At 43.2% G+C, this 25,204-nt stretch overlaps 1 protein-coding gene across 1 annotated transcript; it reads left to right on the plus strand.

Annotated features, from left to right (window-relative positions):
• Positions 1–5,449: 5,449 nt before the first annotated feature.
• On the plus strand, positions 5,450–24,791 carry LOC311225763 (extracellular calcium-sensing receptor-like; the record flags this gene model as incomplete). The annotated part of the gene is made up of 9 exons (XM_084311157.1): positions 5,450–5,923; positions 8,170–8,370; positions 12,027–12,626; positions 13,007–13,137; positions 13,510–13,606; positions 14,906–15,029; positions 18,510–18,982; positions 19,494–19,574; positions 24,435–24,791. 9 exons carry the CDS (start codon positions 5,450–5,452, stop codon positions 24,789–24,791), a joined length of 2,538 nt encoding a protein of 845 aa, XP_084167283.1.
• Between the last annotated feature and the right edge of the window lie 413 nt (positions 24,792–25,204).

The following is a 25,204-nucleotide window of genomic DNA, read 5'->3' on the forward strand; positions in this document are numbered from 1 at the left end:
AATACTCATCTTTAATAACATATTTTCTAAGTTTAGGTTTTTTCCATATCTCCACCTTCCACTTATCCTGATGGATTGTTGATAATTCTGTTTTAATTATGTGAACCTTACACTGCAGATTGAATACTTAAGTCAGCAGAATAAAAAATGGGCATCTCTCTTGACCAGGGATGACCGTGTGCTCTGTCCCAGTTAAATATATTTTGCCATTTGGCAGCTGGACCAGGCGGTTCCATAACCTAACCATTTCACCTTTTTGCTTGACCAAGCATGAGTCCCAAGTAACCCATGTCCCCTTCTATAGCCCCTTTTGCTGTATATTTATGGACTCCCAAGAAGTATCTCATGGCACGGTTCTGGATAGCATTACATTCAGGTGCATCATCAAAACCCCATACTCCAGCAGCATAAAATAAAACAGAACCAACCATTGAATTAAATAGTTGTGTAAATGTTGAAAACCCAAGGTCAGTGCACACTTTCATTTGACTCAACACACCCCCTAGTGCCCTTCCTGCTGACTCAGACTGACAGTATTTTACTTCCTTCTATGAAGCTCATGTACTCATTAAAGATAAAACCAAGATATTTATAAGAATGTGTAAATCAGGGGCGTTGGTCCAAATTGAACCTTATCGTTACTCTGCTGTTCATGTTTTTTCCTGAAGTGCATAATCTGTGTTTTTTCTCTGCGCAAGTCTCCATTTCCTGCACCAAGAACTCATAATATTCAACATGTTTTGTAAATTTGCTTACTTTTCTGCAAACAGAACAATGTCATCAGCGTACAATAAAATACTTGGGATTATATTATCAATTGGAATACCAAGATTGGCTTGCTTAATTTCTTGCGCCAGGTCATTAACATAAAGGGCGAACAAAGTGGAAGAAAGCACATCTCCCTGTTTTACACCGAATGGGGTGGGGAACCAGCCGGTCCTAACATCATTCAGCTGCAGACAGGCAGATGGGGCCTTATACAGGCTTTTGATAGCCTTATAAAACAGACCATCAATACCAGAACAAATTCATTTATAATCCAAAAGCTCTCTATTAATCCAATCAAAGTCAACGAAACAAACAAATGTATTCTTGCCCTCGTCCAATCTGGCTCTCACCACCGATGATAAAACAAAGACATGATCAATACAAGCTCTCTTAGCCCTAAACCCATTCTGCTCATCCACCAACATTTCATTATATTCTAAGTATTTATTTAATCTATTACACTTTAGTATAATTTATAAACAGTATGTTCATGCAATCATGCTCTGCCCTCATTCCCTGTGCCTCTGTCCTACAATCCGATTGGTTCATTCGGTTGTGACCGTCTCATGATGTGTGAAATCAAGCAAGGCTAATGGTTTTTATAAAGTAAGCCATCGACCTGTTGAAGACTTGTTGGAAGGACATCCTCTCCAACACACACACACACACACACTCTCACACTCACTCCTTCATTCACATGCACCTTCCACTTGATGTCAGTCTTATAATAATAATAACTTTATTTATATATAGCACCATTCATACAGATTGCAGCTCAAAGTGCTTTACACAAAAAACGAAACAAAAGGATAAAAAATTAATTAAAAAATGATAATAAAATACAAGTACAAATAATAGAAATAAAGAAAAATAAGACAATAAAATAAAGATAATAATTAGTTTAAAAAGGTACATTTTGAGCTTTAATTTTCAGCCAGGTAAGATCTCCAAAATGCCTCCGACTGTAGGTTCTAACTTGTCTTTTGGAAGTCCCTTCCCACCCTCCGTCTCCGTGGGGTCCGTGTGGACACTGTGCCCTGCAGCGCCGGTGAGGACTTTCTCCTGGACGTCTCTAAGCCTCCTCATACTTCTGTCCTCTCACCTGCCGCAAAGCACAGCGGACAGGGCCGAGGAGAGGACGGACGCCGGGGACAGGGCGGCGTCTGACTCCGGCCCGCTGCGGTGTGCGAGTCTGGAAGACGCCGAGCTCCCGGCCCTCCGGTCGGAGGGGGACGTGGTGATAGGAGGGCTCTTCCCACTGCACTTCCTGACCTCTGAGCCGCAGAACAGCTACAGCAGAAAGCCCCGGCAGATGCCCTGCGGCGGGTGAGTGTGTTGATACAGAGTGGGATATCGGTTCTTATTAAAGCTACTGATATCATAGTCAACAGAAACTATAGCTCCTCCAGTTCTTTTGATGCCTGTGGCTCCAAAAAAAGGTATTGTGTTATCATCATGGTATCCGCCCGATTTGTGTGTTGGCTTATTTTGAAGGTATGAACCTGTAATTTCATATCGTGTACAATTATTTTTGAAGATCGCTCAATAAGACCTAAAGTCTTTGCCTGGTCACACATTTGCCACAACAGAAATAGCTTTTCCACTGATTATTCATTTAGTTTTTTTCTTGTTGTTTTCAAGCTGCACACATTCATACCATTAGCATACACTTCTTTTTGGTTAGCTTTTTTTTATCAAGGGGACCCCTCACCTTGGCAGTTTTAGTGCTACGTTCTACCCATTGACCCTATACAGGGTCACATATTGCCACATGTCCGTGACCTAAAATAGTTTCTTGCGACAGGTCACAGGATTGATCTGCATGAGTATTCCCATTCAATCTTGTTTGCTGCAGCTCAAAATGTATCTCCTTGCCCCACTTTGCCTTTTATGTTTTTATCCGTGTTTGTGTCTTGTATGTTTGTTTTTGTTTTGGTGCCATTTTGGCCAAGGTCTTGCTCGAAAAAGAGATCATTGATCTCAAGTGACTACCTGGTAAAATAAAGGTAAAATAATTCCATCCTGTTTGATTATGTATATCTCTATGTAAATGTGTTCAAGTTCAAGTTCTTTATTTGTCAAATACACAACAATACAGGGGCATTGCAGGTAATGACATTCATGTGTTTCAAGCTCAGACTCAACAGTGTACAATTAAGAAACAACAATGAATACAAGAATGGTAACAATAAGGAGTAGTAGTAAGATAAAATGAAATATAAAATGAGGTAAGATAAAATGATTTACAGAAAGTGTCTTGCGTATCGTGTATGTGCATTCACATGTTTATGTTTATGTTTATTAAAGGATCCCCATTAGAGACTCATAAAAGAGCCTCTAGTCTTCCTGGGGTCCTAGACAAAAAAAATACAATACAAATGTACAACAAAGAATACAAATAAAAATGTTAACAAAACACAAATTAAAAATTAATACAAATATACAAATTCACATTATAAAATCTAACATTCCAGTCAAACAAAAAAAAGATAAAATACACAGATAACAGTTACATACTTGACAAAACACAAATTAAAAATTAATACAAATATACAAATTCACATTATAAAATCTAACATTCCCGTCAAAAAAAAAAATATATATATATAATACACAATATATATATAATACACAGATAACAGTTACATACTTGACATGTTTGCAAGATATCTCTTAATATTTGTTTTGAAAGAAATTTTATTATGTATTGTGGATGAGATGTTTTTCGGCAGAGCATTCTAGAGTGCTATTGACCTATATATGCCAGTGAGTGAGAAAATTTGATTTTGGTGCTGATTTTGTTCTGATGTTACCAGAAGCGGCATGTGTTTGTGCAGGGCAGGGCAGGGCAGGGTGCAGGAGTGCAGGGTATGTTTGTGTGTGTGTGTGTGTTCCTCGGCTTGCTGTCCACCTCAGCCTCGAGCAATATCCATTCGACACTCATCACAGTATCCTTTATGAGAAGGTTGGTTGGTCTTCGCTGATGGAGAGGCGCAACACACACTGGTATTTGTTCATCGATTGTTAAGCTACCTCTACATCGTTATTGGAATGGAATTTTGGAACCTATGGTATGGAACCTGTTCTAATGACTGGCTGGTCCCCTGAGTTCGCTCGGAACAGGGTAAATCTGCATTTTGCTATGATGCCCCTCTAGCTCATGGAATGAACTCTCACTCCTTAACCCTCTGTTGTAGAATTTAAAACCTTGATCTCCAACCATTGGCAATCAAGTTGTATGTGTTTTAATTGATTTGTTATTCTTACTTTTGTCTCGCCTTGTCGTCTTATTACTATGATGTTATATGCTGTGTGATTTTATATGCCTTTTTCTGCTAATTGCTGTATGCACACCTGGTGTGACTGTAAATGAGGGAAACCTCAAGTTTCAAGTTTTGTTTTATTTGTCACATATAAGGTACAAGTGAAATGCTTGGTTCTGTATGACCCTCCTAAATGTGTGCTTCATACAGTAAAAAGTAAAAGAATAGACTAAACACTGTACAAAATATAGAATATACTAAATGTAAATGTACAAAATGAGGTTGAGAGGAAGTGCAAATCTTTTAGTAATAACGTGAATGTTAAAGGTGAATGTTTAAAGTGAGTGTGTGCATGTGGAGGTTGTGTGCAATGAGTATAGAATGGATGGGTTAGTGTTGCATAGAGTCCGCATTGAGCATCCTGATCGCCTGGGGATAGAAGCTCCTTTTGAGTCTCTCTATACCGGCCATGAGACTCCGGTAATGCTTCCCTGACCGTAGCAGTGCAAAGAGGGAGTTGTTTGGGTGGCTAGAGTCTTTTTTTTTGTTTTTTATCTTTCTTCCCCTCCTTTTTCCCGATTTTATCCCATCCCACCCTTCCTGGTTGTTGCGTACTTTCCCCTACTGTTGGTCCGGGAGACCGGAGACTGTCACATGCTTTCCTCCGACGCATTTGCAGCCTGGGGCAGGCCAACCTGACCGCGCAGGTTCTCACCAGGGAGAGTGTAGCGTGTGGGAGGCCACACTATCTCTCCTCAGTTCCAACCCTCGCTGAGCAGGCGCCCCGACCGAACTGTAGGGGTCGCTGTCCACAACGCCCAGGACCCACCCTTCAGCTTTCCCACCCCCTGATACAGCCAATTGTATCAGTGTGAGAGGCCAGCCAAGCTGATAGCAACGCCGGGAGCTGGATTCGAACAGGCGAATCCTAGTGTCTCCCGGTGTTGGTGACGAACGTAATCTCCGTGCGCCACCTGCCCCCCCCCTGGGTGGCTAGAGTCTTTGACTATTCTCTTAGCCTTGGCCCTGCAATGCCTGGTGTAAATGGAAGCTCACCTCCGACGGTGCGTTTGGCTCTCTGCAGTCTGCTGCGGTCGTGTGCGGTGCTATTCCCAAACCAGGAGGTGATGTTACCAGTCAGGATGCTCTCTATTGTGAGTAGAAGTTCTTTAGGATCTTCTGACTCACTTTGAACTTCCTTAGACGCCTAAGGAAGTAGAGGCGCTGCCGTGCCTTCTTCACCACACTGTCTATGTGTGTGTACTTGAAATTGTACCTCAGTTGCCTTTCGAGTTCAAATAAAGACTTGAAATTAAATGAAATCTGTTTATTGTACATTAATAACTGAATCTAATGACATCTTTTTCGTTTGCCATTTCCTCTCGTCCAGTTTCGACTACAGGGCCTTCCGCTGGATGATGACCATGGTGTTCGCGGTGGAGGAGATCAACAGCAACTCTAGCCTGCTGCCCGGTGTCAAACTGGGCTACCGGATCCTGGACAGCTGTGACCACGTCCACACGAGCCTGAGGGCCGCTCTCTCCTTGGTCACGAGCTCCACAGACGGGCGCGGCGAGGTGGAGGGAGGAAGGCAGGAGACAAAGGGGAGAACAGCTACACCCGAGTGTCTCAGGAGTCAGACGGAGGGGCGAGCCTCGAGGTCGGTAGGAGCCGAGACACGGACAAATAAAACCTGTCCGTGGGAGATGAAGGACAATAGAACGGTAACAGAACATGTGAGGATGACTGAGGACAGGACGGAGGAGTCTCCAGACGCTGGGACGCTCCCCTGGTGTCTGGCCGGTGCTCCTGTACCCGCTGTCATCGGCCTGGCCTCCTCTTCCCCTACGAGAGCCGTGGCTCACACTCTGGGCCCCTTCTATATCCCTGTGGTAAGGAAGTGATGGAGGGCCTGAATTCTCTTTAACTATGTGTTAAAAGTGGATTAATATGATATCCTCTCCCTGTGTTTCACTTTGGTCTCGTATTTAAAGCTTATATTTTTCTGGATACTTATTCAAAACACATCTAGATTACATTTGATTAGAATAGATTCAAATGTATTGTCATTACACAGCACAGTATACAGTACAGTACAACGAAAATAAGTTTGGCATCCAACCAGAGTGCAAATGTAGCAGTAAAGTGCAACAGTAATATACAATGTACAGGTGGTTAAACTGGGTACAAAATATACAAGTTAGTGAGTGTAGTGCTAAACAGATGTGTACAGGGTCGTAGTTTAATAAATAAAGACAGTATGACTACTACTGGCCAGCAGCGTAACTAGTAAGCAGGCACGTGCACACATAGAGACCAAGGGGTGCTTGAGCACCTGCCCTTTTGAGCCTCATAAAAAAAGTGCCATTTAAAAAAGAAAAAAAATATTTTTTATTTTATTTTATTTTTACCGTTACGCATATAGACTGCCCTTCCAAATGAAAAATTTCAGGATAGAATCAACATATTAGGTAAAGAGAGAGAGATGCCCCATATTCCATTGCAGTTTGCATGGCCTCCTCAGCGTGCCTCTCCGCGGACCTATATATTTTATGCATAGCGTGGGTGGTGATGATGATAGAAACCGCTGTGGTGCATACAGTTGAATGCTGGTATTACACTCATTGAGGGACACAAAGAAGTCAAGTCCGATGGGATTTGGGAATCTCAAATACAAATCGGGATTGGAATAAAAAATTTATTTATTAAACAATACAGAATATACAGTACTTCTTGGTCTGTAGGGTAAGCACTTATTCTCTCCCCCCTGAACATTTATGGAGATGTATGGGCCTTTTAAGTCAGTGATAAAAGTGTCTTTCAAGGATAAGTGAGCTCCTGCACTGATTATTATAGTTCAATATTTGATCACCAAAAGCCCCAAAAAAGCATAAAAAGGGGGCCCCCCCGCCCAAAAAGAGCCCTTAAAAATCGGGTTTGCACGCTACGCGTGCTCGTTTAAAACACACAGGTATAGTGCCCTTTTCAGCCTTTGAGCACCTGCCCCTCTAAAGTCCTGTGCACGTCCCTGCTAGTAAGTATAGGATATGTACAGATATATCTAGATGCACTAAGATCTTGAGTTGAAGGCTGTGTGTAAACTCAAACACGCACTTATGTGGGAATAAGCAGGTAATAGTGGTCAAGTGAATCGCTACGGTGAAACGATGAGGACTGTGGACATTTACGGTGTTTATTCACAGATAATTGTGTGTTTGGTTTTAGTCCATTGTTCTCTAGGCTGAATTTCACTATTTTGGTCTAGAAGTGCCAGTGAGATAAGTCTTAGACATTACAACTTGCAAAGAAAAAAGAATCCTTGAAAAAATGTCTGAATTTATATACGCGATTGGTCCATTCAGTTGTGACCATCTTATGGCCGAAGAGCAAAACCTCCTACAGTATCCTACGTTGTCACTCAGCTGAAAGAGTTGTACCCTTCCTGCTGTCATATGGACAGACAGACAGACAGACAGACAGACAGACAGACAGACAGACAGACAGACAGACAGACAGACAGACAGACAGACAGACAACGTGTAAGTCGCTTTGGATAAAAGCATCATCTAAATGACTAAAATCATGTTTTTTTAGGCAGATACATTTACATGAACATTTTAGTAAAATGTTCATGTAAATGTATCTGCCTAAAAAAACATCCTATCTGCACTTTGCAAGGCACTAATACCTGGTTGATATTGTTAACACATAACGAAAAACCCCATAAAAAACAGCGTATAATATCTTTAAAGAATTGCATTCTGCAAGAAAACAACCCTTTTTTTCCAGATAGGAGGTTTTGCTATTCGGCCGTCAATATGAAAGGAAAGCCATGCTTAATGTTTTTACAAGTATAATGTTTCCCTCCACCCTCAGGTGAGTTACTTTGCCACCTGCGCCTGTCTAACCGAAAAGCGCATCCACCCGTCGTTCTTGCGCACCGTCCCGAGCGACCTGTTTCAAGTACGGGGTCTCGTCGAGCTGGTCACCTACTTTGGCTGGCAGTGGGTGGGCACAGTAGGCACCCCGGTGAGACTGAAGATAACGTTGTGCTCGCTTTATAAAAAAAAAAATCAACCAAGCGTATTGATACGACGTACGTGGAAACATTTTATGTGTGTGTGTGTTTTTTTTTCAGGATGACTACAGCCGCTTTGCCATTCAGGCATTCTCCCAACAGTTAAGACAACATGGTGGCTGCCTGGCGTTCCATTTGACCATCCCCAAGTCGCCCACCGCCGCTGGGATACAAGACCTGGCTGACACGCTACAGAGCTCCAGGGCGCGGGTGGTGGTAGCCTTCGCCACGGAGGGACAGCTGCTGGGGTTGCTTGTAGAGGTGATCTCAAGTTTCAAGTTCATGTTCATGTTTTATTTGTCACATATAAGGTACAGTACATGTACATTACAGTGACACGCTTGGTTCTGTATGAGCCCCCTAAGATTGTGCTTCATACGGTAAAAAAATAAATAAAGACCAAACATACTGTAGCATCTGCTACTAACGACTCACCAACTCGGTTGTTGTTTGTCTCTCACTTATTTGTTTATTCAAACGTCTCAGGTATGGGTCTCAGGTACATAGACTGGGTGCATCACCTCTGCTTGCATTCGTAGACTGAACTTGAACTCCCCACAGGTCAGCCCTTGCGTGACCAATCACCTGCCAGCCCCAGGTTGGTAGAGCACAGAGTGACAGCCCGGCTGACCAATCACCTCGACCCTAGGGTCGCTACAACACTAACCTCGTTCCCAGTTTTATCTCCTCCGTGAGATAAAGCCTGGTAAATAACTACGGCCAAAAGTGTGTATGGGGTAGAATTTCCGGTGTATGTACTTCCCCTGGAAGCTGCCTCCGAACGGACCAAACTTTTCCCGAATCCTGTCGGCAAACAAGCTAGAACGTCCCGGTCATGTAGTAAGTTCTTCAGGCAAAGCCGTTGCAGTGGCTTAAATGAGGAAATATTGTGCACTTCACATGTTTCTATAATTGTTTTGTCGAAACCGGAAAGAATGTAGCCTGTACTTCCGTTTACACACTTTAGGAGGCATATCTTTACCAGCCTACTACAACACAAACTAAAGAACAAAATGCAACAAATACAATTTTTTTTAAATGAGATACTATACTGTCTTGTCTTTTACTAGCATGCACTTTGCTACTAATTAATCTTCCTTGCCTATATTACTACCTACACTACTATACTAATTATGTCTTTACTACTATGCACTCAAGACTGCATCACTCACGTTTCAACACTGTTTGACGAACATTGTTACTCAGCTGAAAGAGTTGTACCCTTCCTGTTTGACTTACAGAACTTTGGATAAAAGCGTCAGCTACAGTAAACGACTGAATGTAAATGTACTGGAATATCTCCATGATGAAAGTAATAAAGCGCACACGAGATGTTCAAATTAACTTTTTTTTTATTAATGTAAGTAGTACAAAACATACGTCTTCTTCAGGTTCAATCCTCTGAGAAATCTTGCATTGTTCTATGTTTTATATGACTTAAATACATTTAACACATTCCCGCCCGACCACGTATATATCCGTGTTTCGAATCCATCCGCTGAGGACCGACCACGGACATGTCCGTGGGAAGCTTGTTTTGGCTTTTATTCCATTTTAATAACATATTCAAGGTCGCCGAGCGGCACTGCAGATGTACCCTACTCTTTGAATTCGAAAAAGTGCATTACCGGCCAGATCCTCTTAGGGGCGCTATCTCGATAATGCAGTGTGCCAGAACGGTGCATTATTATTTTTTTTACTTTCAATGGAGTTTCCAGTTAGCTGGATCCTATATGTGCAGCCTGTAGCTTGGAATACCTTTTGGGACGCGGATTTCACTATGCAGTAAGGGAATATATCATCAGCCAATGGACATATCGATCTACCAGATGGCGATCGATAACTGGGAAATGTTCTGGGGGATCCAACCGGCTCACGGTAAGATCTTTTTCACGTAAATTACACGCTGATCAGGCCTTGTTATCATACTCAACCAGCCGATCAATGAATGTGGCTACTGAGGCTAACACGGTTATTGGTAATCAATAATCAGAAACGACCCCCCCCCCCCCCCTTTCATGCATTCATGGTTGATGATCGTACGGATCATATGCACTTTGAGTTTTAACTGTAGCTTCTGTATAACCGAAATGCCATTGGATATAACGTTAGTAGCTATTAGCCCTTTATCCAGCCTTCCAGGAAATATCCTAGCCGGAATCCCTTATAACGCTTATATTCAAGACGCTATAAAATGAGAACGAATTGATGAAAAAATTATTTTTTTAAGCCATTTTGAAGGGACGGTTTATGGTCTCAATTGACATGAGAATGGACAGATAGCAATACTATAAAATATAGATTTAGCTCTACAAACAGCCCCACGGAGTGATATTAGACGCATCCAAGTGGCCGGGAAAGTGTTAAAAAGTAAAATCTGAACACTGATGACTTTGATCTCGAGCACTATATTATTGGGAGACAGTACAGGAGAAACAGAAACTCTATATTATGCTTTTGGCCTTTGTACTCGCATGTCAGTGCTCTTTTGCCCAGCGGTGAAATATTTTGCCCAAAGAAAGCAACTAGTTTGCATTTGCTCACCCTGAGTCTGACTCTAACGTCTAGTTCATTCAGTGTTTTCACTGACATGGTGTTGCAGTCAGCGCCCGGATTCAGTTTGAAATTCACTGCTTTTCTGTTTATCCTCACTGTTTCATTCCATGGATTTTCCTTGAAGTTAGTCTCCATCAGTCTGATGTTTTTCCTGCTCCACTTGGACTGTGCCGATGAACATGTCCTCCTCATCACTCTCACTCTGCTCAATTGCATGCAGCTTTTTTTTTTATATTGGTGCTGTGGTGGGCCCTGCGCTCTACACACCTTGGCAAAGTGATTTTTCTTGTGGCATGATTTACATGTTTGCCCAATTACCGGACATGTCCTTGTTCCATGTCTGTAACCACATCTGTAGCAACTTGACTCATCTGGTTCAGTATGACCTGTGCTGCTATCTGCAACTTTAATGCCTTTTGGCCTGACTGTTGTCAGTCTGTTCACATCCACCTCTTCTGTCAGTGCTTTCACTTGACTGGTTGTGATCTCCCTCGCACGGCAAATATCCAAGGCTTTTGCTAGTGTCAGATCTGCTTCTCTTAACAGTCTGCCTCTTACTTGGTCATTAGTTATGCCACACACTATCCTGTCTCTTATCAGGGATTCGTTCAACTGACCAAATTCACAATCCTTGGCTTTATACTTTAAATCCGTGACATAGGCATCTATTGTTTCTGACTGTTTCTGTGCTCGTGTGGTGCTCGTGTGAAGAATGTGCCTTATATATGGCAAGTTTTTTCGGGGCTCACAATAGTCCTGAAATGTCTTCTTCAGTATGTCTATTTTGTCTTTTTCTTCTGCAGTAAAGACAAAAGTATTGCATACTTTAATCGCCTCTTCTCCGGCGACATGAAGAAACGTTGCACATAGCCTTGCAGACTCAATGGTATCGGAGGTTGAAACTGCGCCATCCTCTTATTCCAGTTTTACTTCTGACACCATGTTATATTGACAAGGCGTAACCCGAGGTTCAATAACATCCATTTATTGACTTGTTCGTATATCTGCATCCAGGCATGCGGCTTACGTATCTCTCACGTTACAACTCGTGTGTCGCCTTCCTGGTGCCACATCACAATAACTACGACATCACAGTGCAGAATTGCTGTGTAAATGCCCCCCATCACTTATGAATACGTATGAATACAATTACATATCATGAATAACAATCAAATTGTGCAAGTGACATTTATTTATTAGAATGCATTTTATATAAATATCATGGGTGTGTAAATTACATGTCTATGTTGTAATGTGTGCTATGAATAAAGACTTCTTCAAGCCCAGTTTAACGTCAATCTGTCCTTTTTTAAAACCGTTTCTCTGTTTTGTTGAATCCATTCCCCCTGTTTGTTTACCAGCTGGCTGAGAGGAACGTGACAGGGATCCAGTGGGTGGCCAGTGAAGCCTGGGTGACCGCCAGCCTGCTGACCTCTCCTCGCTTCCACCCTCTCCTGGAGGGAACACTCGGGTTCTCCTTCCCCGGAGTTAGGATTCCCGGTCTGAGAGAGTTCCTGTTGGGGGTCCGCCCCTCTTCGGGATCTGGGTTTGAGTTTATCAACATGTTCTGGGAAGAGCTTTTTGGCTGTAGGCTCGAATTCGGGGAAGGCAGTGAAGACACCACAAACCCTTTTGAAGCCAGCGGTGTATCCAAACCTGACCCCCGAACCATCTCTCAGTCCCGGCTTCCTCCTAACGGGGATGGAAACGGGACAATCCAGGAGCCAGCCAGTATACCTCTTGAGGGTGCCGGTCAAAGGCCTGTATGCACGGGCGCAGAGGATCTAAAGGTCACCAATAGCAGCTACACGGATGTGTCCCTGGTCAGAATCTCCTATAACGTATACAAGGCTGTGTACGCCATTGCCCATGCTCTGCACCAACAGCTGGAGTGTGATTTCTCAGGACCTAACCCAGGCGAGGGGAGGTGTAGAAAGAGCAATCCGTTTACACCCAGACAGGTTAGTTCATTAGGGCGACAGTGGCGCCAGACAGTGGCTAAGGAGGTAGAGCGGTTGTCTGGTAATCGGAAGGTTCCCGGGTTGGATTCCCGCTCCTCCCGGGTAGCATATTGTAGTGTCCTTGAGCAAGACAGGTTGGCACCTTGTATGGTTGCCTCCGCCGTCGGTGTGCGAATGTGAGGTACTAAATTGTAAAGTGCTTTGGATAAAAGCACTATATATACTGTAAATGCACCATTTAACATTTAATCAGTTTTCTTCATGCATGTCCTTTGAATGTTTTAGATTATTTATTCATCTGAATGTTTTAGATTATTTATTCATCTATTTCTTGACTTTATGACAGCTGTTTTGCTCTTCTCGACCTCCTCTCTTTTCAGTTGCTACACCAGCTGAAGCGGGTGCATTTCACCAACCAGTTTGGGGAGAAAGTGTACTTCGACTCCAACGGAGAGCCCGTGCCCCTCTACGACATCGTTAACTGGCAGAAGGACAGCGAGGGTGTCATCAGGTGGGATTCTATTCACTTATTTTAGACAATGACAAAAGTGTTATTGACCATATTTATTTGTAACATAATATAACTGATCGGGCATATAGACCCTCATGATTGCACCTTTGATCACACTGCCTACTTGCTCATATGCGTATATTCAGAGTTAATTAGATTGTTTACACTGCCTATTTAAACTTTCTACTGTACTATAATTGTATTGCCTTCTACTATTACCATGCCCATACCTGTACCTCCCCTCCCCCATGCTGCCTGCATTTCCCCAAGGGGATCAATAAAGGAATATCTTATCTTATCTGATTATTTATGATGCACCAATAATGTTGTGCTCTGGCTTATTGACGATTAAAGAGTTGATCTCAAATCCAGGTTCATCAAAGTGGGCGACTACGACGGCTCAGTGCCTTCGGGAGAACAGCTGCACATGGAGGAAGGCGCCATTGTTTGGACAGGAGGTTGTTCACAGGTGGGCCGTAGATCGTCCCCAGGCGCAAAGTTGTGATTATTAATTAACCGTCTGGTAGTGTGGCAGTGAAAGGGTTAATTAACTAGAGGTCCAAACATGCAGGGATGAGCCCCGATGGGGGGGGTGTAGGACACGGGTGTAGGACACGCATGCAGACACACACAAAAGAGGGGAATCTTAGTAACCACTAGAATCGCAGAGCGATGAGATACGGTCGGGGAAAACACAAGCACAAACAAAATAAAAAAAGCTATAGAAAACACAAAACACAAGGATAAAAGAAATGGGGAAAAATTATAATAACCACCACTGCCTAGCAGTTGAAAACAACCAAGAAACCAAAAGCACTACAGGAAGAGAAAACCCTAGAAACAATACTTGGGACACTCCTCTACTACTGAGGGCAAACATGATATGGACAAGCGTCATAACGCAGGAAACCAAGCCTACTTAAAGGCACTGCACACCTGACACCAATCAGGTTGCAATCAAGCCCACACACCTGCCATGCCGCATGGCAATTAACTGACAGCTCACCAGAGATAACCCAAAATACATCCAAAGCACACAGGAATAAACTAAAACCAAACCCACATAGACCATGGTCCATCACACATACACTTTGCCCAGATTGGGTTCCTTTCCACCCTGTTCCCAAAGGAACCCAACCTGAACACGACATACGAGTTAATTATGGTCAATTGTTTTTGGTTTCATTGTTGTTCTTCCTCTTTTTTTCCTTCTTCTCAGCTTTGATTTGATTTGATTTTTATTTGGAAATTACAAAACACATAAAAACAATATTATCGTGACCAATTTGTATTCCTGAGGATAAGACCTAAAAGCATTAATTAAAACTGATTTCCAATTAAACATAAAAACACAGCACATACTGTATAGCCTACTAGGAAGCACTAGAGTTTCAGTACCCTCCGTCTACTCTAGCCCTAGCATCTGATTTCCTGTCCTATGGCTACTGAGCCATTTGCTCTTCCCATAGTTGAGCCTTTACCTTTGTTTTAAAAACGCTTTTAGTTTTACTTTGCTTGGTAGGCAGAAGTAGTTAATTCATTCCAAAGTGCAATACCCGTGTAGAAAAAGGGTAAAGAGATAGTCGACCGCATTTTAAAAGTTTGTCCTTTCAGTCCATCCCAGAAGCACTTGGTCATCTGGAGCTCAGTCCCCAAAGTTGACTCAATCTCAAGTCACACAGAATACACGCTGCTTTTGGGTGGAGGTCATTTTGTGAAACAAATCCACCTCAGTGCACCGATCTACCAGTAACTGGTCTCTGTCCAGGTGCCCGTCTCCTTGTGTAGCGTGCCCTGTCCCCCTGGCAGCAGGCAGTCCACACGTCCAGGAGAGCCACCCTGCTGCTTCGACTGCTTGCCCTGCGCTGAGGGGGAGGTCAGCAACCACACTGGTAATCTACACACATGTTTTAATTTTTTATTTCCATTTGTATATTCACCACTTTCTGTGAGGTCTGCGGGTGTTTTGGGTCACTAGCAAATAATAGGGACTCTTTTACGTTATTCGTATAAGGAATAGGTAACCACTAAACTGCTAAGCAGACATTAAGGAAAAGGGGAAAAATAAACAACAAAAAAACAACCTTTACAGGTGGAAGCCTCAAAATTAGTCGATAAGAAAATAAATCAAGTCTAAAAAACAGGACAACACTCAATAATGAGGAATTATAGAAAAAACTAAATAAGCAACAAAGGCACCTCCTAATAGAGTTTATACAAATAACTTAAATAACAATACACCTCCACTAAGGGAGTTTGTGTGCAGTAGTGGACAAATTACATTTTTAAAGAAACAAAAGAAAACTCATTAAAAAGAAGAAAAAGAACCCTACAATAAAAGGCTCAGCTTCTAGAAAACAAAGTAAATGAAGCCTCTGTAGCCTAAAACAAGAATGGCTACCAAAAAAGGCTAAATGCTGAACAGGGCAGAGAACAGTACTACAGTAATATAATATAAGAAAGCCTGACTGGAAGGATAGCCAACACAAAAGGGAATGAGAAAGCACCTAACCCTGCAAGATTCAAACTTAAATTAGACACAGCTGCACTGAATCAGGTGCAATCAAGTCCACACACCTGCCCTACCAAGGGGCAATTAACCAGAGTCCAGTGATTGACAGCTGTCCATCACAGGAATACTAAACAAAGCAAAAACCATGACACTTTCATCACATTGCAGCATTCATTACATTGAATGGTATCCGTTCACTCAGGCTATAGACCCCATCCTGACCCAGGAAATAGGCAAAACGTGAAATAGGCACCTAATGTGGCGTCTACACGGGTGTCGTTGTCTGCCGCGGTGAGCAATAGAGTAATGAACCAAAGGAGAATATCAATTATCATTACATGGCGTTTTCACATTCGCCGAAATGCTTGCTTGTGATTGGTCAATAGCGCGCGTCAGAGGTCAGTTATCAGACAATAATGACCGCTGTGGGACAATAATGACCGCTGTGCGCAGCTGTTCGCAATCAAGCCCACAATAATGACCGCTGTGCGCAGCTGTTCGCAATCAAGCCCACTGACATCAGTGCAAACTGCCGGCTGCCGGGGAAGCTGCTGGGGGGCGGAGCAACGAGCACTCAGCGGAGCCAGAACCAGTGTTACTGTTGCGAGTCGATGTAAAATTAATTAGGTATATTGTTAGTAAGTTAGCCATGTAATAAGCGGGATAATGTATAGCTATACTCGATCATTGTCGCAAAATAATTGACCTTCACTGACGTTTAAAACACCTCGCCGAGGCGGCTCGGTATTTTAAACTCCGTGTCGGTCAATTATTTTGCGACAATGACCTCGTAGCTATACATTATCCCTTACTCATTACTAAAAGAAAATGCATGACGGTGAATAACACCATGCTAACATTGACCAGGGGTGAACAACATTCAGCACCTTCTTGAGATCAAGTGTACAAAAAAATATAAGCAAATGAATAAAGGGCAGATGATTTACAGATACAGTACAGAATTTTGCCATCCGGACACATGCAATTTGAAATATTAATATAGAAAACGCAACTGAGGTTTCCCTAATTTACAGTCACGTCGAGTGTACATACAGTGTTAAGCAAAAACAAAAAAAGGCATATAAAATCACAACAATAAGACAAGTAAGGATAACAATCAATTACAACATGTACAACTTGATTGACAATGGTTGGAGATCAAATCAAGAGAAATCAAGGTTTTAAACTGCAACAGAGGGGAGAATCTCAAGCTTTAACACATTGGGCGCCATGCATTGTGCCCATCATTATGCCCTCTCTGCCACCGCTGTAAGTAAGTAAGTAAGTAAGTAAGTAAGTAAGTAAGTAAGTAAGTAAGTAAGTAAGTAAGTAAGTAAGTAAGTAAGTAAGTAAGTAAGTAAGTAAGTAAGTAAGTAAGTAAGTAAGTAAGTAAGTAAGTAAGTAAGTATTTATAAAGCACCTTTCATACATGTCATGTAGCTCAAAGTGCTGTTTACCTTCTTTGCAGGGCTATAACTTTTAAAATATTATAGCTATATCTGCATTACTATGGCCCATTCAACATCTGGTATCTATCGTTCCGGATGTGGGAACGTTATATTTTTTCATTCATACATTGTTGTGTTAATACCGTCGAGAATATAAGTTATATGTTTTTAAGCTTTTCTGCTGTAATTCCAAAAACGCTAGTTATAGGCCCTGAAGCATTATGATAGATTATCGATTGGCGTTTCTTTCCTATACACGCTATATTAAAAAATTCAAATGTATATGATCGGTATACATTATGCTTCATCATGCGTGAAGGAAAGGGGGGGGGGGTCGTTTATAATTCCTTGATTGTCAGTAACTTTATTTAGTATGGGTTGATATATTGATCAGACTGATTGCAAACAAAGAAATGGACAATCAAGCTGAAAGTAACATTAGTTTCCTCTTACCGTTCGCAGATGAGACTGGAGGAAAAATATCCCAATTATTTGACGTCCATCTGCTAGATCCATTTCCGGTTTGTATGACGCAATAAACGCCGAAATCATATCGATTATTGCGTTTCGAAAGCGATCCAAATGCACTCGAGTGTGCATATTGATCCACACCACAATATATCTCTGGCGGAGGAATTTCCTCGATGCACCGATCGCCACTTCCGGTTTGGCGTGAGTGTAACTTGCCCGACCATCCACCAGACGGCGGTATTGAGGCGTTGCAATATCAGAACAGGGTCCGGCTGCGATCCGGAGGGAGACTGGATGAATTATGAATGCCATGGCGAAAAAATTTAATATTGATCCAAACACGTGATACGCCGTTGTTGGCGTTCAACGTATGGCGGGCAATAACTATTTACGCCGGTCTTGGCGCACAATGTGTTAAGGACAGGAGTTCTGGAGTTCATTCCATGAGCTAGAGATAACAAAATTCATGGACAGTCAGGGATAAGTCGACAGACGTCATGTGGTTTCATCCAGACTGTCCCTGGAGACTTCCGTTTCCAAATTGTGTGCACATCCCAAAGATCTCATCACTATAAACAGTACAAGGGTCAATATAGCGTTTTGTGAGTAGATTCAGATTCAGATACCTTTACTGAGCCATATGTGTAAACACATTGGTAATTGTTACGGCAATTACAGTATATGCATTTTTACATAGATCTTTTTTCCACATAACAAACAGCAACAGACACAGGACAAAGACAGTGCAGTGAAGGATTAATAATTTTAATAAATATATCTATATATAAAGTGTATACAGTGTAAACTAAAGTGCAGAGTTCCAGGGCAGTCCCAGTGCAGTATTTTTGCCAGAGTCATTGTTATTGTGCCAGATGCTTGTGTGCTTATGTTTATGCTCTGTGTGTGTGTGTGCGTGTGCGTGTGTGTGTGCGTGTGCGCAGGTTCAACAGAGTGCACTAAGTGTCCTGAATACTACTGGTCGGACAGAGACAGGGTGACGTGTGTGGCTGGAGTGGACGACTTCCTGTCCTTCCATGACACCATGGGCATCATCCTGGTCACGGTCACCCTGCTGGGCGTCGCCACGACAACCGCCATCACCGCCGTCTTCCACCGCTTCCGCTCCACGCCCGTTGTCAAGGCCAACAACTCCGAGATAAGCTTCCTGCTTCTCATGTCACTCAAGCTCTGCTTCCTGTGCTCGCTGGTGTTCATTGGCCGGCCGACCGTGTGGACGTGTCGGCTCCGCCTGGCGGTGTTTGGCGTCAGCTTCGTCCTCTGTCTCTCCTGCCTCCTGGTCAAGACCATTGTGGTTCTCCTGGCCTTCTGGGCCACCGGGCCGGGCTCCAGGGCCGTGAAGCGGTTCGGTCCGTCCCACCAGAGGGCGCTCATCGTCTGCACCATGGCCCCCCAGGTGGCGCCGCCTTGAATTATCACTGCCTTGAATTCTGTCACGAATTCCTCCTCTAACCTCCTTGTCTGTTAAAGGAACACGCCAACATTATGGGAAATGTGCTTACCGTCTTCTCCGGCATTAGGCAAGAAGATGGATACCAATTTCCATCCCTCTGTGCGTTAAGTAGGAAGCTATCCGGACGCAAGCTAGCCTAGCTTAGCGCAAATGAATGGAAGGGGATACCGACCAGGCTAGTGGTCGGTATCCGCTTCCATTAATTTGTGCTAAGCTAGGCTAGCTTGCAGCCGGATAGCCTTCTACTGAACGCACAGAGAGAGGACATCTATCTATCTTCTTGTCTGACTCTGGAGAAGACGGTAAGCGCATTTCCCATAATGTTGGCATCTTCCTTTAAATTAGTGACAATTTTAAGCATGTTTTGCATTGGATGATTAAAGCAATTTTGGTGGTAGGTTGATGAGCCACAGATAATGGTACTGATGGCTCCTCCCCCCCTGCCTGCTCCCAGGTGTGTCTCTGTACTGGTTGGCTCTTGGGGTCGCCCCCCTTCCCCTTCCGAAATCCCTCCTACCAAGCCACTACCGGAAAGGTAAGAGTGCCATTACTCAAGTATTTTGGTATAACAAATGGAATTCAATTAAATCTGTGCTCTCGTGTCTCAAGTGGAAATTTTTTTTGACCGCTGCCAGCGATTGTGACCACATGTCTTCATCGGAATTTTCCAGATTTGTACCATGCGAACATTCTAAATAAACAACTAGTCAACAATAGTCAACAACTTACCCATAAAGAAAGCAGAACGTTGCACGACAGACCACGATGTCGTGGAACCCTCCGAGGCGATTAACAAAGTCCAATATGTACTCATTCATTAAATCCGATGGATCAACTGCTGTTGCAGCGCCGAGCATCTGGGCGTCCATCGTGAGAAGCAGTTCATCAAATAATAACAACGTCATGTGCGTTGTTCATGGCCGTCGATCGAAACCCAAAGAAGCACTCGCCTTGATTCGCATACAAATTTAACTCCGCCCCCACGCAATGAGGAAAAACAGCCTGAAAACAGCCTTTTTTTAAACAAAGAAATGTTACTATAACTGTTTCTCCCATCCCAATTTCGCTGTGCCAATTCTCCCCTGTCTTGAACGTTGCTCGCATATGCCCCCCACTGGCCGGTTGTAGGGAGGATAGAAGCCTCCCCTCCGATACACGAGGAGGCAGCCTGTCACATATTTTCACCTGCCAGACCTCTCATTGGCGAGGTCACAAGTTACACATAGTTGTGTCCCAATGTCAGTGATTACGTGTTGGTATGATTTGACAAACTGTTTGAGCTCATGCCGTCTGGTAGACGGTACTGCAGTCTCAGGTGCACATCCAAGAGAACACTGAACAGCTACTTCCACCAGGCAAAATACTACTGACGGACAGACTCTGAATTATCACACAAGCATACACACAAATGCACCTCAAGTGACTTACACACTACACAAGCACACGTATCACATGCACACACTGATGCTGGGGTTAGTGAGCTGTGGATGACACAGAGAAAAACCAGAATAAGGGCCCGCGTCCACCTGCCTCATATTTATGACCGCACGCGTCTTTTTTCAATGTATCCCAATGGGGAGAGAACGTACAGTATGCGGCCGCATGCGCCGCCTATCGGAAATGCGCTGCAGTCGGCTTCTTTTTTCAGCTTTTTTGTGCGGCCGAAAGTTGAAACTTTCTGAACTTTCAGAGCGATGCGCTGAGCTCATTTTCAGACAACCAATCACAGCCATTCATATCTACCACTCTGTTTGTAACCTGACACCGGAGCTGCCTGCCTGTCTTGGCTGTCTCCCACAGTAGACGGGCCATTGAGATTCGCAACAAAACACAAATACACTAATAATAATAACTACACGAATACACTACTAAAAAGCTTGTAGTGTCTTGTAAGCCCATATGGGCTGGGCATACATCTGTATGTAAGACACGAAAATAAAAAATATCAAATCAAATCAAATCAACTAAAAAGCTAATAAAAAGCAAAGGGCGAACTGTGGTGTCAGGCAATAACTATATATATAATTAATATACAATAAAGTTATTAAAATATGCTATTGCCTCTTTGAACTGCTGCGGTCAGGCAAGCGATACCGGAGTCTTAAGGCGAGCACAGAAAGACTCAGAAGAAGCTTCTATCCCCAGGCCATCAGGCTGCTAAACGAACAATAAACAATATGCAACAACCATCAAATGCACACAGCACACACACCCACACGCACACACTCACTTAAACAAACAACACACTGCAGCACCCACTCTCCACACTTTAGATCACACAAACACACTTTATATTTATTGATAAAGGATTTGCACTACAACACGTACACCTACTGTAAATTGTACCTAAATTGCACCTCATCCCATCTCTGCCTTGCACTATATAGTATTGTATATTAGTACACTGCATAGTATTGTGTATTGTATATTATATGGTAACTCAGTTACGTCTATTCTGCATCGAACATTGTACATTATGTCTATACTGAACACTGTGACCTCATTTTTTTTACCTCATTTTTTACTTCTAATTTACATACTATACTATGTTATTTTATTCCATACTTATCTTATCTTGTCTTGCACAGTCTCTGGAGCGTAACAGTAAGAAGCATTTTGTATAAAAGTATTCTGTACTTCTGTATGACAACTATTAAAGAAACTTGAAACTTGAACTTGAAACTATAATATGTGCAAAACCGCGGCAGGAAAAAACGATAAAAGGATGGCTGTAGATTTCTTTCTGTCATCTACAAGATGCGCTTCATGCCAGCACTGCCGGCGCACTGCCAGTGTTCTTGTGAGATTGGTGGACGCGGGCCCTAAGTCTTCACGCTGAAAAAATATAGCACACAGGGAAAAACACGACAAAAAACACGATAGAACGGAACGTCAAAAATTACGGGAGGGTTGTATACAGAGAAATACAACGGCAAGAGAATTCACACAATATAGACACGAGTATAGTCGAGTTTTAATCGTCATTTCTTTTATTAGCGATATCCATTCATTTTCATCCATCCAACCTGATATCATTGGGAATGGGTCTGAGCTTGCAAAAGGGCAAATACCGCAGCCTATCGTCTCCCGGATGGTATTGCACATCATTGGATTGGCTGGGACTGTGCATCACAAAAATAAGTCCGGTCCAGGTTTTACTTCTCGGGCATGCAGCTGCCTACCATTGCATTGAGTCCCCCCACTGGGAGCATCGTGGGTCATTGTGTTTTGGACTATAACATTGGATCAATGGATGCGATCGATATTTGGAATGGCGATCAGGAATTGGATTAATCTTTTTGCATGACATCAGATGTGAGGTAAGGCCTTTATGTTACGAATCTTGGGGTAATCAGATGTTCCTATCATTGGAGCGCGCGTGTGTGTGCGTGCCGTTAGTGCCGACCAAAGTACTTAGAAGCGATTTTTCAGACCCCGCTTCTCTTCGTACATGAGGACACATATACTATCGATAATCTAGCGTTTATTTGAAAACTATTCATAAATCAGCCGAAAAATGACCACGTGTTTTGTGTATTCCACTAAAGGGCTATTATTGCGGATTTCTCTGGAATTACTAGAAATCTCAAACTATACTCGTATTCAAAACGGTATAAAACGGAAATGTACAGATGAAAAAACAATCCGTTTCGTACATGTTGACTGCAAGCAAGTCATTGATAAGCTGTTGGCCCGGAATGAGTTAACACAGTTATTGGGCACCGACGGTTGAGTGCCAAAAACGTAAAAAGTCATTTTTGGATCATTTGATCTTTTTACTTTGATCCCCGCTCTACAGACTTGCCTAGAGCGATCTGCATAATTTTCGACCATCCCCACACATTAGAACTGCAATGCCGATCGACTATCACCAGGTGGCGGTATCGTCCGTGTCTGAACTGCGATGGCTTCGGTTGAATCACACTCTAACCTTAATTTCTGCTTGGCCAGTGGCCACTCCTCCTGCAGGGACATAGATTCACATTGAGCGCCTAGAAATTCCGTCACCTAAGCGTATTTGACCATCGGAACGTGCATAGACATATGCTAATCGTGATGGTGATGCGATCACTTGGAATCATTCTTCTTGAAATACTTTCTGGCTAAGGTAAGGTACATTCTATGTCTATCTTACCGAATCTGAAACGTGTTTTTCTAGCGATCACAGTTCTGTGTTTCACCCGACGAAAAACATGCTCTGCAAACGCGATCATAGTTTTGAGTTAAAACGCCCCCCCCCCCCCCCCCCCCCCCCCCCCCCCATACCATTTTGTGATGGTATATATATAAATAGCATATTCCTTTGATTTGGGAGTATTTGGGGTTTCAGGGGATCAGCCAGAACGGTTTGGGCTTATTGCACATACCGCGTTTTATCTCGCAATCTATGAAAAAATACTATTATCTTGGAAATGCGCAATGTTTAGCGTGTAATAAACTACAAACTACAGCATGTGGAAACAAACTATTATTCCCATGCTGGACTACAAGTAATGTTTGTCAAAATGAGCCACACCGTGTCTCTACACTACAGCTATAATACAGAACACAAACACAGCTTCGCAAACATAGTGCAACGACCACGGAAACGACTAGAAGGCTGGCATTCTAAGGGTAATGATAACTGAATAGCGTGGCAGCCAAAGTGTTAAGGAAGATCTGACACTGATGAACGGAGACCCAGGTTTTTTGTAGTGTAGAGTGATGATTAGGAAACAGGTGCGGAGCCTCCATCCATCAGCGTGATTTCTTTCACCTGTGCCGATTGTGCGCCCATAAAGAGCGCGCTCAAGTGCAGATGGTGTGTGAGACGGGCACGGAGGATTGAGCTGACGTGAAGGGGGTGTGTGCAGATGGTATGGAGTGTTGTGAAGGCGAGACCGTAACAGATTGTTGTGTATTATGTTTACAAATCTACTACGGTTGAGGATTTGGGAATAACAAGCATCTCATGCAGAGACTCTGGGATCGAATCCAGCTATCAGTGGTACCTCCAGCTTGGTCAGTCGTCCCTACTAACACAATTGGCAGTGTTAGTGGGTGAGAAGCCAGTGGGGTATGTGTCCTGGTCGTTGTAAACTGCGACTCCTATTGGTAGGTTGGGGCGCCTGTTCAGCAGGGAGGGGATCTCGGGGAAATAGCGTGAACCTCTGCGCGCGTTACGTTCCCCCAGTGAAACTCCTCGCTGTCAGGTGAAAAGAAGCGGCTGGCGACTCCACATGTATCGGAGGAGGCATGTGGTAGTTCTGCACCCTCCCCAGGCAGACAGTAAGGGAATGTGCGCAACGACCAGGAAGGGTATTGGCATAACGACTAAATTGGGATGGGTGGAAAATACAGAAAGCCCCCCTCCCCCTGTGAGCTGTGACAATAAAAATTATCTGAATCTGAACAGATTGTGGTGGAGTGTCGGCAGCCATGGCCTCCTGGGTTCTACCTGATCCTGGGCTACATCGGCCTGCTGGCCTCCCTCTGTCTCCTCCTGGCCTTCCTGGGACGCAAGCTCCCCGACGCTTTCAACGAGGCCAAGCTCATCACCTTCAGCATGTTGATCTTCTGCGCCGTGTGGGTCTCCTTCATCCCGGCGTACGTCAGCTCCCCGGGAAAGTTCACCGTAGCCGTCGAGATATTTGCCATCCTGGCCTCTAGTTTTGGGCTGTTGCTGTGTCTCTTCGTGCCCAAGTGTTACATCATTCTACTGAGGCCCGAGAGGAACTCGAAGAAAGGCATGATCGTAAAACCTTCCAGATGAACTCGACGTGTATCTCATTCGAACCATTAAGACCACTGTATTGCAATAGAACTTGGCTGCAATATTAATTAGAACAATGAGGAATTGGAATGAATTATGTCAAGACTATTTGTGTGTGATGATTACAGTTGATATGCTGTGTGGTTTTATATGCCTTTTTTTTTTTGCTTGACTCTGTATGATTTGCTTAACTCTGTATGTACACTCGACGTGACTGTACATGAGGGAAACCTCAGTTGCCTTTCGAGTTTAAATAAAGGTTTGAAATTTTATTAAATGGATGTACTATCGTATTAAAACAGTGTAAATGCGAAGCAGGGATATGTGATGATACAGTATGTTGCTATGAATGTATCTCATTTGATAAATTATACCGTTTACTATCTGCACATCTCACATTTATTTATTTTGCA

Source organism: Notolepis coatsorum, assembly GCF_963971535.1.
Source record: "Notolepis coatsorum genome assembly, chromosome: 1".
Taxonomy (NCBI): domain Eukaryota; kingdom Metazoa; phylum Chordata; class Actinopteri; order Aulopiformes; family Paralepididae; genus Notolepis; species Notolepis coatsorum.